Source organism: Nerophis lumbriciformis, linkage group LG09, assembly GCF_033978685.3.
Source record: "Nerophis lumbriciformis linkage group LG09, RoL_Nlum_v2.1, whole genome shotgun sequence".
NCBI lineage: Eukaryota > Metazoa > Chordata > Actinopteri > Syngnathiformes > Syngnathidae > Nerophis > Nerophis lumbriciformis.
Genome location: NC_084556.2, coordinates 51357475 through 51372092, shown reverse-complemented (window position 1 = coordinate 51372092; position 14618 = coordinate 51357475). Strand labels below are relative to the sequence as shown.

The window sequence follows — 14618 nt, the reverse complement described above, 5'->3', positions numbered from 1 at the left end:
GGGAGTGAGACGGGTAACCCTCAAGTATCTGGCACGGCCGCTCTACCCACCACGCCACGCCGTCCCTGACTAACAATGGGAGAGGGCCTACAGCAAAACCTAAAAGACTTCAGGTAAAGAAGCTTTAATCATACTGCCGAGCCAAGATTTACTATTTTAGTGCTTGAAGTGGACTGGGCCTCACTGGACCGTTTGGTGGACCCATAAAGTTTTGAACGTATGTACAGGTCATGTCATGTTCTTACTCCCCTTCCTTAGACCAATTGGGTCTGGCTATTTAGCTCCTCAATGGTCACTTTTTACAATTACCATTGCTTCTGAAACTTTTCTCAATCCTGACACAGCAGATTGGATGTGAGGGCGACTCTGATCGACCGATCTCTCAGCCCGTAGATGAGGGACGCCATACACCGAGGCAAGAAGAAAAAACACACATACAGAAAGGCCTGTATTCGTAGAAAGATCATCCTGGGGAAAACGGAGTAAAAAAAACCCAGAACAGCGAAGTGGTTACATGACAACAGTATCAGGCCCAGCTGCAACAGGTGCAGCAGCAGCGTCTTCTGAGCTTTACGGGCCGACTCCTTGTCTCTTTGACTCCTTGACGCTGACCTGGCCACCACCACTACGCCGATGTAGGTGCAAACAATGAGCAAGCACGCCAAGGTGAACAGAAAACCGGTGAAAGCTGTTCTGCAGTGATACAACACGGGCAGGAGTAATATTCTGTCAATGCCGCACTGCTTGGGCATCTTCAGAGTCTCCAGCTGGTCAAAGGGAAAGCGTAACAATAGAAGCACCAGAGTGACAACGTGAAGTAAAGAAATGATCCAAACAGAGAGCACGGCCGCCCCCGTGTTCCTGGCCGTGATGATGGAAGCGTGTCTGAGAGGGTGGCACACAGCTACATATCTCTCCAGAGACATCACCACCAGCACCAGAGGAGAGATGTCATTGGTCATGATAGTCAGCATGACGAGGACGCCGCACTGAGGATACGTGAGCCTGATCCAATACGCGTGCAGAAGGTACAACACCTGGCTGAATGCCATCAGCAGCGTGTCCGCCAGGAGGAGGTGGAACAGCAGGATGTAGCGAGACGTCTCCCAAAACACCTGTTTTCTTCTCAAGGTGAGCATCATCACCGCGTTGATGAAGAGGAACACCAAGCAGGCCACTGAGGTAATGCTGGACGAGAACACCCGCTCCACCAGACCCAACTGGGTCACGTTAGACTGAGACAAAGCTTGTCTCAACATGGAAGTCACACAAAGACAACACGAAGCCGTTAAAGAGCAGGAGTTGACCGCACGCTCTCTTTATACGTTTGTTTGCTCCATGCTGATAGGTCCATGTGACCCACATCAGAACACCCTGTGACCACGCCCCCAAACAGTCCTCCCTTGTCATCATCAGACTGGACGAGCGCAAGTGACAACATTATTAAATCAGACTTAGGATTTTTGTAGACGAATCTGAATTTTGTCCATAGTCGACGATCAATCAAATATACGACATTGTTTTGCCTTATTTAAAGGGGAACATTATCACCAGACCTATGTAAGCGTCAATATATACCTTGATGTTGCAGAAAAAAGACCGTATATTTTTTTAACCGATTTCCGAACTCTAAATGGGGGAATTTTGGCGAATTAAACGCCTTTCTATTATTCGCTCTCGGAGACAACGTGACGTCACTGTCATATCTGTGTGATCATGTTTTGTTTTAGTCATATTCGGTTTTGTTTTTGGACTTTTTGTGCACTTTTGTTTTGTTTTGTCACCATAGCAACCATTAGTTTTCACCTGTCACGTCACGCACCTGTTCCACGTTTTGAGTCACGCGCCTGCTTTCACTAATCATGTCTATAGTATTTAAGTTCATTGTTTTCAGTTTGTCGTTCTGACGACATCCCACATTTATGCTCTGCACATTCCTGACACTTTTTTCATGTCCATCGTTCATGATGCTCTTTTAGTAAGTTTTGTTTACTAATGCCACAGTTACAAACACCGAGTCAAATCAGCTCTGTTATTTTCCGTTTTTTCGACTGTTTTCTGTACCTTGGAGACGTCATGCCTCGTCGGTGTGTTGTCGGAGGGTGTAACAACACGAACAGGGACGGATTCAAGTTGCACCAGTGGCCCAAAGATGCCAAAGTGGCAAGAAATTGGACGTTTTGTTCCGCACACTTTACCGACGAAAGCTATGCTACGACAGAGATGGCAAGAATGTGTGGATATCCTGCGACACTCAAAGCAGATGCATTTCCAACGATAAAGTCAAAGAAATTTGCCGCCAGACCCCCATTGAATCTGCCGGAGAGTGTGAGCAATTCAGGGACAAAGGACCTCGGTAGCACGGCAAGCAATGGCGGCAGTTTGTTCCCGCAGACGAGCGAGCTAAACCCCCTGGATGTCTTGGCTCACACCGTCCCTTATGCCACCGAAGATGATCAAGAGAAGAATATCGACCCTAGCTTCCCTGGCCTGCTGACATCAACTCCAAAACTGGACGGATCAGCTTTCAGGAAAAGAGAGCGGATGAGGGTATGTCTACAGAATATATTAATTGATGAAAATTGGGCTGTCTGCACTCTCAAAGTGCATGTTGTTGCCAAATGTAGTTCATATGCTGTAAACCTAGTTCATAGTTGTTAGTTTCCTTTAATGCCAAACAAACACATACCAATCGTTGGTTAGAAGGCGATCGCCGAATTCGTCTTCGCTTTCTCCCGTGTCGCTGGCTGTCGTGTCGTTTTCGTCGGTTCAAACCGATATGGCTCAATAGCTTCAGTTTCTTCTTCAATTTCGTTTTCGCTACCTGCCTCCACACTACAACCATCCGTTTCAATACATTCGTAATCTGTTGAATCGCTTAAGCCGCTGAAATCCGAGTCTGAATCCGAGCTAATGTCGCTATAGCTTGCTGTTCTATCCATCATGTTTGTTTGTATTGGCATCACTATGTGACGTCACAGGAAAATGGACGGGTGTTTATAACGATGGTTAAAATCAGGCACTTTGAAGCTTTTTTTAGGGATATTGCGTGATGGGTACAATTTTGAAAAAAACTTCGAAAAATAAAATAAGCCACTGGGAACTGATTTTTAATGGTTTTAACCCTTCTGAAATTGTGATAATGTTCCCCTTTAAAAAAAATATAAACAGATTGTGATGAAATGTAGGACAGTATGGATTTAGATTTGGCGCTCGCTACAAGGTGAGTCATCCAAATTCAATAAATAAACTTACAAAAGGAATTCCATTTTTAATTGAAGTGAACACAACAAATATCAGGTTTACGGCCTTTTCCACATAAAAAAGGCTGAACCACTCTGATAAACAAACCAACACAGTAGAGATGGGATAGTTTGTCTGTGGAAGACATCAAACTTAACCGTGGCCACCTGGTATCCTGTCCTGGCAAAAGAGTGGGGCACAGAGCAGAGAAGCGGCAGGTCAACTCATCTAAAAAGGTGTCTATTTAAAGTTCATCCATCTAGCCATTTTCTTCCGCTTATCCGAGGTCAGGTCGTGAGGGCAGCAGCCTAAGCAGAGAAGCCCAGACTTCCCTCTCCCCAGCCACTTCATCCAGCTCCTCCCGGGGGATCCCGAGGCGTTACCAGGCCAGCCGGGAGACATAGTCTTCCCAAAGTGTTCTGGGTCTTCCCCGTGGCTTCCTACTGGTTGGACGTGCCCAAAACACCTCCCGAGGGAGGCGTTCGGGTGGCATCCTGACCAGATGCCCGAACCACCATATCTGGCCCCTCTCGATGTGGAGGAGCAGCGGATTTACTTTGAGCTCCCCCGGATTACAGAGCTTCTCACTTTATCTCTAAAGGAGAGCCCCGCCACCCTGCGGATGAAACTCATTTCGATCTTGTCCTTTCGGTCATAACCCAAAGCTCATGACCAAAGGTGAGGATGGGATTGTAGATCGACCGGTAAATTGAGAGCTTTGCCTTACGGCTCAGCTCCTTCTTCACCACAACGGATCGATACAGGGTCCACATTACTGAAGACGCCGCACCGATCCGCCTGTCGATCACACGATTCACTCCTCCCTCACCCGTTAAAGCCTAGGGTATATAAATTAGTTTTAAGGTGGGACTTTACTGAGGTAGCATCTCTAACTTTTGCCTGTGTTCTGTCGATATTTGCTACCCATCAGTAGCTGCTTATGTAGCACCCCTAGACATGCGCAAAACCTAAACATCGCAATAAGAAACTGGTAATGGAAACACACCTCTGAAATACGTAAGGATTTTGTCTTCAGCTCTCGCTGGATCGGTTCGCAGCCGAGTGTGAAGCGACTGGGATGAGAATCAGCACCTCCAAGTCCGAGTCCATGGTTCTCGCCCGGAAAAGGGTGGAGTGCCATCTCCGGGTTGGGGAGGAGATCTTGCCCCACGTGGAGGAGTTCAAGTACCTCGGAGTCTTGTTCACGAGTGAGGGAAGAGTGGATCGTGAGATCGACAGGCGGATCGGTGCGGCGTCTTCAGTAATGCGGACGCTGTATCGATCCGTTGTGGTGAAGAAGGAGCTGAGCCGGAAGGCAAAGCTCTCAATTTACCGGTCGATCTACGTTCCCATCCTCACCTATGGTCATGAGCTTTGGGTTATGACCGAAAGGACAAGATCACGGGTACAAGCGGCTGAAATGAGTTTCCTCCGCCGGGTAGCGGGGCTCTCCCTTAGAGATAGGGTGAGAAGCTCTGTCATCCGGGGGGAGCTCAAAGTAAAGCCGCTGCTCCTCCACATGGAGAGGAGCCAGATGAGGTGGTTCGTGCATCTGGTCAGGATGCCACCCGAACGCCTCCCTAGGGAGGTGTTTAGGGCACGTCCGACCGGTAGGAGGCCGCGGGGAAGACCCAGGACACGTTGGGAAGACTATGTCTCCCGGCTGGCCTGGGAACGCCTCGGGGTCCCACAGGAAGAGCTGGACGAAGTGGCTGGAGAGAGGGAAGTCTGGGCTTCCCTGCTTAGGCTGCTGCCCCCGCGACCCGACCTCGGATAAGCGGAAGAAGATGGATGGATGGATGGATGAAATATCGCTAAAACATTTTTACGCTCTCATGAGGTGGTTTTTCAGACGTTTCGATACGCAGGTCCCTCTTCTCGGCAACAGAGGTCGACCCGGAGGCTCAGAGAGACCCATATGCTCGAGCAATGTCGAGGGGGGCCCTTGAATCAACAATTGGTCCTCGTTCACAATTCTCTCCCAAAAATCCCTTCTTCGTGGCCACTGCCATACGTAAGGATTTTGTCTTTGAACGATCACCCGCTGTCTTCGCAGGGGCTGCAACTGTAATCACAACTCCAAAACCATGGAATCGCAACGCAAAACACCCAAATGCACTTTGTCAAGATTTTTGAAATATCGCTTTTATTATATAGGCAGAGGTCGCTTTAAATCTGCCTATATGGAACTGCGCTTTTTGTCCATATAGGCCAGGGGTCGGCAACCCGCGGCTCCGGAGCTGCATGCGGCTCTTTGACCACTCTGATGCGGCTAAGCTGCATTCTTGCCAACCCTCCCGATTTTTCCGGGAGACTTCACTGCCTCTCCCAGGGCAAACATTCTCCGATTTTCACCCGGACAACAAAATTGAGGGTGTGCCGTGATGGCACTGCATTTTGCGTCCTCTACAACCTATCGTCGCGTCCGCTTTTTCACCTAAGAAACAGCGTGCCGGCCTAGTCACATTTTGTATGCGGCGTCTGCTCACACACTAAGTGACAGCAGGGCATACTTGTTCAACAGCCATACAGATCACACTGACGGTGGCCGTATAAACAACTATAACACTCTTACTAATATGCGCCACACTGTGAACCCACACCAAACAAGAATGACAAACACATTTCGGGAGAACATCCACACCGTAACACAACATAAACACAACAGAACAAATACCCAGAATCCCATGCATCCCTAACTCTTCCGGGCTACATTACACACCCTGCTACCACCAAACCCCGCCCACCTCAATCTACGCACGGGGGGTGGGGGGGGGGGGGGGTGTTGTTGATGTGTGGGGGGGCAGGGTTGGGGTGGCGGGCTTTGGTGGTAGCGGGGGTGTATAAAGTAGCCCGGAAGAGTTAGGGATACATGGGATTCTGGGTATTTGTTCTGTTGCGTTACGGTGCGGGTGTTCTCCCGAAATGTGTTTGTCATTCTTCTTTGGTGTGGGTTCACAGTGTGGCGCATATTAGTAAGAGTGTTAAAGTTGTTTATATCGCCACCCTCAGTGTGATCTGTATGGCTGTTAACCAAGTATGCGATGCATTCACTTACCGTATTTTCCGCACTATTAGCCGCACCTAAAAACCACAAATTTACTCAAAAGCTGACAGTGCGGCTTATAACCCGGTGCGCTTTATATATGGATTAATATTAAGATTCATTTTCATAAAGTTTCGGTCTCGCAACTACGGTAAACAGCCGCCATCTTTTTTCCCCGTAGAAGAGGAAGTGCTTCTTCTTCTACGCAAGCAACCGCCAAGGTAAGCACCCGCCCCCATAGAACAGGAAGCGCTTCTTCTTCTACTGTAAGCAACCACCCGCCCGCGTAGAAGAAGAAAAAGCGCGCGGATATTACATTTCATTTCCTTTGTGTGTTTACATCTGTAAAGACCACAAAATGGCTCCTACTAAGCGACAGGTTTCCGGTTCATGAAAAGACGCAATCTCTCCATCCGCACACGGACTACTATTTCACAGCAACTGCCTAAAGACTTTCAAGAAAAGCTGGCTACTTTCCGTGCATATTGTAAAAACAAGATAGCTGAAAAAAAGATCCGGCCAGAGAACATTATCAACATGGACGAGGTTCCACTGACTTTTGATATTCCTGTGAACCGCACTGTGGATACAACGGGAGCACGTACGGTGAATATTCGCACCACAGGGAATGAGAAGTCATCCTTCACTGTGGTTCTAGCTTGCCATGCTAATGGCCAGAAACTTCCACCCATGGTGATATTCAAAAGGAAGACCTTGCCAAAAGAGACCTTTACAGCCGGCGTCATCATAAAAGCTAACTCGAAGGGATGGATGGATGAAGAAAAGATGAGCGAGTGGTTAAGGTAAGTTTACGCGAAGAGGCCGGGTGGCTTTTTTCACGCAGCTCCGTCCATGTTGATATACGACTCCATGCGCGCCCACATCACGCTGGTTTTTAATATATTATTAAAGTTTGACTGACCTATCTGACTGTTTTTTTGACATTCCTTTAGCGCAGTTAGATGCGGCTTATAACACGGGGCGGCTTATAAGTGGACAAAGTTTTGAAATATGCCGTTCATTGAAGGCGCGGCTTATAACCCAGGGTGGCTTATGGTGCGGAAAATACGGTATGTGTGTCTGCAGAAGCCTCATATAACATGTAACTGGGCTGGCAAGCTGTTTGTTCAAGCTGTAAAGGTAGTGACATCACGGCACGCCCTTATTATTGTTGTTTGGGTGAAAATCAGCATACGTTCAAGAGAATAGTTTCCCTGAAATTCGGGAGTCTACCGGAAAAATCGGGAGGGTTGGCAAGTGTGACGCTGTCAAGTGCCCTTCATATAAAACTCGCGGGCCGCACTAACATTACATTTCCATATTAAGGTGCGGGCCGCGTGTCTGAGACCCCTGGTTTATACATAGCACAAAGCAAAAAAAAAAACTTTGTATGTAGTGTTATTTCATTTTAAATTTCAAACGAGTTTTGTGGCTCCCATTGTTTTCTATAATTTGTGGAAACGGGTCAAAATGGCTCTTTGAGTGGTAAAGGTTGCCGACCCCTGATATAGGCAGAGTTAAAGCTACCTCTATTTTCTGGTGTCTGCGGCGTCCCGTTGCCGAGAGCGTGCGTGGTAACGTGCGCGCATCACAAAAATGGAGCAAAAGGAATAAAGAGAAAAGCTGAACCCTTATCGATAAGCAATAACTAGCAATAAGGCAAAACTCAAAAATGTTGATAATTACTAAGTCTTGATAATTCTGTTTTGATTCTAAAAATACACATATTTGTCTGCAAACCATGTTATTGCCAGAGTATTGGGGGACGGCGTGGCGCGGTTGGAAGAGTGGCCGTGCCAGCAACCTGAGGGTTCCTGGTTCAATCCCCACCTTCTACCAACTTCGTCCCATCCGTTGTGACCTGATGGATCGTGGTTAGGGCCTTGCATGGCAGCTCGCGCCATCAGTGTGTGTGAATGGGTGAATGTGGAAATAGTGTCAAAGCGCTTTGAGTACCTTGAAGGTAGAAAAGCACTATACAAGTATAACCCATTTATTGTCACAACGAGTGAAGACATTAATCACCTTCAGTGTTTACTAGCATCAATTTGGTTGACTTATTGGTTTAAATCTGTTTTAGTGAGCACTTCACCTTCAGGTAAAGAAGCTTTAACCATCCTTCCGAGCCAAGATTTAGTATTTTAGTGCTTGAAGTGGACTGGTTTGGTGGTGGACACGTAAAGTTTTGAACGTGTGTACAGGTCATGTCAGGTTCTTACTCCCCTTCCTTGGACCAATTGGGTCTGGCTAGTTAGCTCCTCAATGGTCTCCTTTAGGGATTGTTCAATTCTGACCACACATTAAGACAAAAGTTTTCTTGTTTCGTCTTATTCAACTTGTCATGGTGTTTTCCCCAGAGACCCGGCGTGAGTCAACACCCATAGGTCTCATTAATCAAGCTGGTATTTGGTGAAAAACAAAACACGTTGAATAATTGATGCCTTTAGGGGACACAAACAACAAGGTTGTCGCATTGACAGCAGAGACAAACAAGAAAGGAGAGGAAAAAACAAGCACTGATGTCATCAGGACAAAGTTGATGACTGACATGGTTCTGATACATTTGATTCAAACTTCCTTGTTATCAATCATTCCTGTTCAAATTGTTATTCACAGTCTGGTTCCCAGTGCACCATTGGTTGACTTGTTGCCAAACAAAAATGGTGAGTGTTGGAATAATTGTTTGTAAGTTATCACAAAAGAAACGTTGTATTATGAATGCTGTCTTTCGAGGCCTAACAAGAGGAAGAAGGCTCGTAAAACTCCACTGTGATTTCAACACGGACAGATGGCAGGATCTGCTCAACTTCCAGAGGAACTCTCTTTGAAGTGTTAAACGAACTCTCTCTGAAGTATTTCACAAACTCTCTTCCAACTGTTTGGTGACCGAGGTCAACGCTGTTTATGACCCGCTGCCCTCTTGAAGTCACTGTGGTCAGGAGACGGGAGGGGTTATCCATTGTCCTCCAACACCTGCCCCAGCTGGATCCAGGAAGAGCCCAAGCCCGAGAAATCCTCTTCTTGAACTTCAAAGCGACCGAAAACAATGACTGTTTTACATACTTCCCATTCCTGCTGTGACATGTGTTGGTGCGTGAACATTGAACATCTGAATAAATGAGGAGACGAAAACCTTCTTCGTCAGAGCGTGGTGCAGGACTGTACGGAGAGTGCAGTGGCCATGTCTCTCCTCAATATTGAGTCCAAATTGAATTCTGTCTCTGTTTGATTCCTTGCCTTTTGTCTTGTTTAATAGATGTCCTCAGTGTTTGAACGTGACAGTGAGCTTCTGTGAAAGCTGCCCAACCAATACCGATTTTATTGATTTATTTTTTCTGGAAGGTTATAACAGGCCTCAAATTGTAACTTTTTAAGGTCAAGGCAAGTGTTGCCTTAAAGGAGGGCTCATATTTTAGGGCACCAAGGCACACATTATTTTCTTTCGCGGCAGCAGATATATATATATATATATATATATATATATATATATATATATATATATATATATATATATATATATATATATATATATATATATATATATATATATATATATACAAACCCCGTTTCCGTATGAGTTGGGAAATTGGGTTGGATGTAAATATAAACGGAATACAATGATTTGCAAATAATTTTCAACCCATATTCAGTTGAATATGCTACAAAGACAACATATTTGATGTTCAAACTGACAAACATATTTTTTTTTTTGCAAATAATCATTAACTTTAGAATTTGATGCCATGTCATCTGCTGGTGTCGGTTCACTCTGTTTCCTGAGATCCAGGGTCAACGCAGCCGTCTACCAGCAAGTTTTAGAGCACTTCATGCTTCCTGCTGCTGACCTGCTCTATGGAGATGGAGATTTCAAGTTCCAACAGGACTTGGCGCCTGCACACAGCGCAAAATCTACCCGTGCCTGGTTTACGGACCATGGTATTTCTGTTCTAAATTGGCCCGCCAACTCCCCTGACCTTAGCCCCATAGAAAATCTGTGGGGTATTGTGAAAAGGAAGATGCAGAATGCCAGACCCAAAAACGCAGAAGAGTTGAAGGCCACTATCAGAGCAACCTGGGCTCTCATAACACCTGAGCAGTGCCAGAAACTCATCGACTCCATGCCACGCCGCATTAACGCAGTAATTGAGGCAAAAGGATCTCCAACCAAGTATTGAGTATTGTACATGCTCATATTTTTCATTTTCATACTTTTCAGTTGGCCAACATTTCTAAAAATCCCTTTTTTGTATTAGCCTTAAGTAATATTCTAATTTTGTCACACACGGAATTTTGGATTTTCATTTGTTGCCACTTCAAATCATCAAAATTAAATGAAATAAACATTTGAATGCATCAGTCTGTGTGCAATGAATAAATATAATGTACAAGTTACACCTTTTGAATGCAATTACTGAAATAAATCAAGTTTTTCAAAATATTCTAATTTACTGGCTTTTACCTGTATATATATGTATAGATGTAGAGATAGATGTAGAGATGCGCGGTTTGCGGGCACAACCGCTGAGTCCGCGGATTATCCGCGGATCGGGCGGATGAAATTTTAAAAAATTGGATTTTATCCGCGGGTCGGGTCGGGTCGGGTCGGGCGGTTGAAATAAAAAAAAATTTGATTTTAAATAGATTCAGGCGGGTGGCAGTTAATCCAATTAGGAAATATATATACATAGTTAAATGTTGTTACCCACATACGAAAAACGAGCAGGCACCTGCAGCATATGCCACAACAGAAGAAAAAAAAAAAAGAGATGGACACTTTTACGGAGCGGAGAAGGCCCCCGACGCCTCGCCGGGGTCCGGGACCGAGGCCCCTTCCCCCGAGAGGGCCCCACCGGGAGCCGTAGCTGAGGCGATCCGCGAGAAGGGCCCGACGCACGTCCAGGGTCACCACTGCGCCCACCGCACCGACACCCCGCATCGTCCGCCTTCGCCGCGGCCGGCGTCACGCGCAGCAGGTAAGCAGCTTACCTGCCCGCCACCCCCGTGGCCGGGGGCTCGTAACAGGGGTCACTCCGCGCGCTCCGCCCGCGCAGCTTACCTGCCCGCCACCCCTGTTGCCGGGGGCGCGTAACAGGGGTCACTCTGCGCGCAGTGCGCTCACGAAAGGGGTGGGGCTCACCCTGGTTGATATAGACAGCAGGACGGTGGCCATGGAAGTCGGAACCCGCTAAGGAGTGTGTAACAACCCACCTGCCGAATCAACTAGCCCTGAAAATGGATGGCGCTGGAGCGTCGGGCCCATACCCGACCGTCGCCGGCAGCGAGATGCGCTTGGAGGTGCGCTCAGCGCGGCTCCCATATGATTGCGCACTGGTGTGCGTCTGGGTCGTGACAGCGTGGCACGCGAATGTCTGTGCTGCATTGGATCAGTCTCCTTTCTTTAACAGGCAAAAGCTTTATAACCTCACTAATGCCTTGCGTCGTCTATATTAGATATATAACAACGGGCGGGTGCGGGCGGATGGCGGGAGGGTGCGGTTCTGATCAAATGTTACATCGGGTGGATGGCGGATGGTTGACGACTTTCTGATGCGGTTGCGGATGAAATAATTGCCTATCCGCGCATCTCTAGTATATATATATATATATATATATATATATTTGTATGAAATACTTGAATTTCAGTGTTCATTTATTTACACATATACACACACATAACACTCATCTACTCATTGTTGTACTTGAAAGTACAATGCAATGCAATTCCGGGGCAATGGCACCTATCAAATACACAGTAATGAAAACACAGTTCTACTAACTGTACTGTGTGTTATGAGAGTAGAGTATGTGTGTGTGTGGCCCTTTAATAGGTGACAGCATGTGAGGTGAGTGACGTCAGTGAGTGTGTGGGCGAGAGAAGAGAGGGAGCGGTAGCGTAAATGCGGGGAGTGACTAGTTTGTTTTGTGTTGGATTGGCTGTGTGCAAGCAATCAATAAAGCAAGATTTGCAACTAATCGCTGGACTCATCATTCACCCTAAAGTCTTCCGCTGTGGTAAGGTGAAGGGTGTTGCCCCGAGCGTACATCGGCCCTGGAGAAGTGTCTCCCCTGCGCTCTTCGACTACGGTCTCGTTCTTCTGCTTCGTCTCCTTGTGTGCGCACACTGGACTCAGGTCCGCATGGAGCTGGAGGGGGCGTGGACTCCAGCTCCGGCTGAATTCCGGGAGATTTTCGGGAGCAAATTTCTTCCGGGAGGTTTTCGGGAGAGGCGCTGAATTGCGGGAGTCTCCCGGAAAATCCGGGAGGGTTGGCAAGTATGGGTTGGAGTGTTTAATGTTCGAGGATACGACTGCCAGGTTGATAGTGGAATCAGATTCCTGAGAATCAAATTGTCCAATCATCAACCACACAACTGACATGCATGTGACCCCAACGTGACGTCAAATCGTATTTATTAAATCAAGTAAAAGGCCAAACCGATATGTACTGAGATAAAATTGGCATTTTATTGTTCACTTAACTTTTTAAAAACATTACTTCTAAAAAGTGTTCTCAGTCCTGACACAGAAGAGATTGGCTGTGAGGACGACTCTGATCGACCGATCTCTCAGCCCGTAGATGAGGGACGCCATCCATCGAGGCAAGAAGACAAAACACACAAACAGAAAGGCCTGTATTCGTATAAAGATCAATCTGGGGAAAACGGAGTAAAAAAAAACCAGAACAGCGAAGTGGTTACATGACAACAGTATCAGGCCCAGCTGCAACAGGTGCAGCAGCAGCGTCTTCTGAGCTTTACGGGCCGACTCCTTGTCTTTTTCACTCCTTGACGCTGACCTGGCCACCACCACTACGCCGATGTAGCTGCAAACAATGACCAAGCACGCCAAGGTGAACAGAAGAGCGGTGAAAGCTGTTCTGCAGTGATACAACACGGGCAGGAGAAATATCTCGTCGTGGCTGCACCGCTCGGGCATCTTCAGAGTCTCCAGCTGGTCAAAGGGAAAGCGTAACAATACGAGCACCAGAATGACAACCTGAAGCAAAGAGAGGATCCAAACCGAGAGCACGGCCGCCCCCGTGTTCCTGGCCGTGATGATGGAAGCATGTCTGAGAGGGTGGCACACAGCTACATATCTCTCCAGAGACATCACCACCAGCACCAGAGGAGAGATGTCATTGGTCATGATAGTCAGCATGAAGAGGACGCCACACTGAGGATACGTGAGCCTGATCCAATACATGTTCAGCAGGTACAACACTTGGCTGAATGCCATCAGCAGCGTGTCCGCCAGGAGGAGGTGGAACAGCAGGATGTAGCGAGACGTCTCCCGAAACACCCGTTTTCTTCTCAAGGTGAGCATCATCACCGCGTTGATGAGGAGGAACACCAAGCAGGCCACTGAGGTAATGCTGGACGAGATCACCCGCTCCACCAGACCCAACTGGGTCACGTTAGACTGAGACAAAGCTTGTCTCAACATGGAAGTCACACAAAGACAACACGAAGCCGTCAAAGAGCAGCAGTCGACTGCACGCTCTCTTTATACGTTTGTTTGCTCCATGCTGATAGGTCCAAACTCTGTCATGTGACCCACATCAGAACACCCTGTGACCACGCCCCCAAACAGTCCTCTCTTGTCATCATCAGACTGGACGAGAGCAAGTGACAACATTATTAAATTCCACTAGGGATTTTTATAGTCGAATCTGAATGTTGTCCATAGTCGACGATCAATCAAATATGCGACATTGTTTAACTTTGTTTAAGAAAAATAAACAGATCGACAGTATGGATTTAGATTTGGTGCTTGCTACAAGGTGAGTCATCCAAATTCAATACATTTACTTACAAAAGGAATTAGGGATGTCCCGATACCAGGTTTTTGCACTTCCGATCCGATACCGATATTGTTTTTGCACTTCCGATCCGATACCGATACTGACCGATACCGATACTGACCGATACTGGCCTATCCGAGCATGTATTAAAGTTTAAATTTATTTAGCCTACTTAGTTGTCAGAATCATGTTGAAAAGGGTTTTAGTACTCTTGATAACAACTAGCCAGCTGAATTAGGGGAGTTTGAATAATACACAATGGTTGGTAACAAGAAACTGACCTGTTTATTCAAGGATAAACACAAAATAGACAAAATTATACATGACAAACAGAAATGGCATCATTGAACTAGGGCTGGGCGATATGGCCTTTTTTTAATATTGCAATATTTTAAGGCCATATTGCGATACACGATATATATCTCGATATTTTGCCTTGAATGAACACTTGATGCATATAATCACAGCAGTATGATGATTCTATGTGTTTTGATTGATTGATTGAGACTTTTATTAGTAGGTTGCACAG

At 46.6% G+C, this 14618-nt stretch overlaps 2 protein-coding genes across 2 annotated transcripts; both read right to left on the bottom strand.

Annotated features, from left to right (window-relative positions):
• Positions 1-329: 329 nt before the first annotated feature.
• On the bottom strand, positions 330-1259 carry LOC133607264 (odorant receptor 131-2-like). Its single transcript, XM_061961748.1, has one exon. It carries the CDS (start codon positions 1257-1259, stop codon positions 330-332), a length of 930 nt encoding a protein of 309 aa, XP_061817732.1.
• An 11527-nt stretch (positions 1260-12786) lies between these two features.
• LOC133607265 (odorant receptor 131-2-like) lies at positions 12787-13731 on the bottom strand. The gene has a single exon (XM_061961749.1). It carries the CDS (start codon positions 13729-13731, stop codon positions 12787-12789), a length of 945 nt encoding a protein of 314 aa, XP_061817733.1.
• Between the last annotated feature and the right edge of the window lie 887 nt (positions 13732-14618).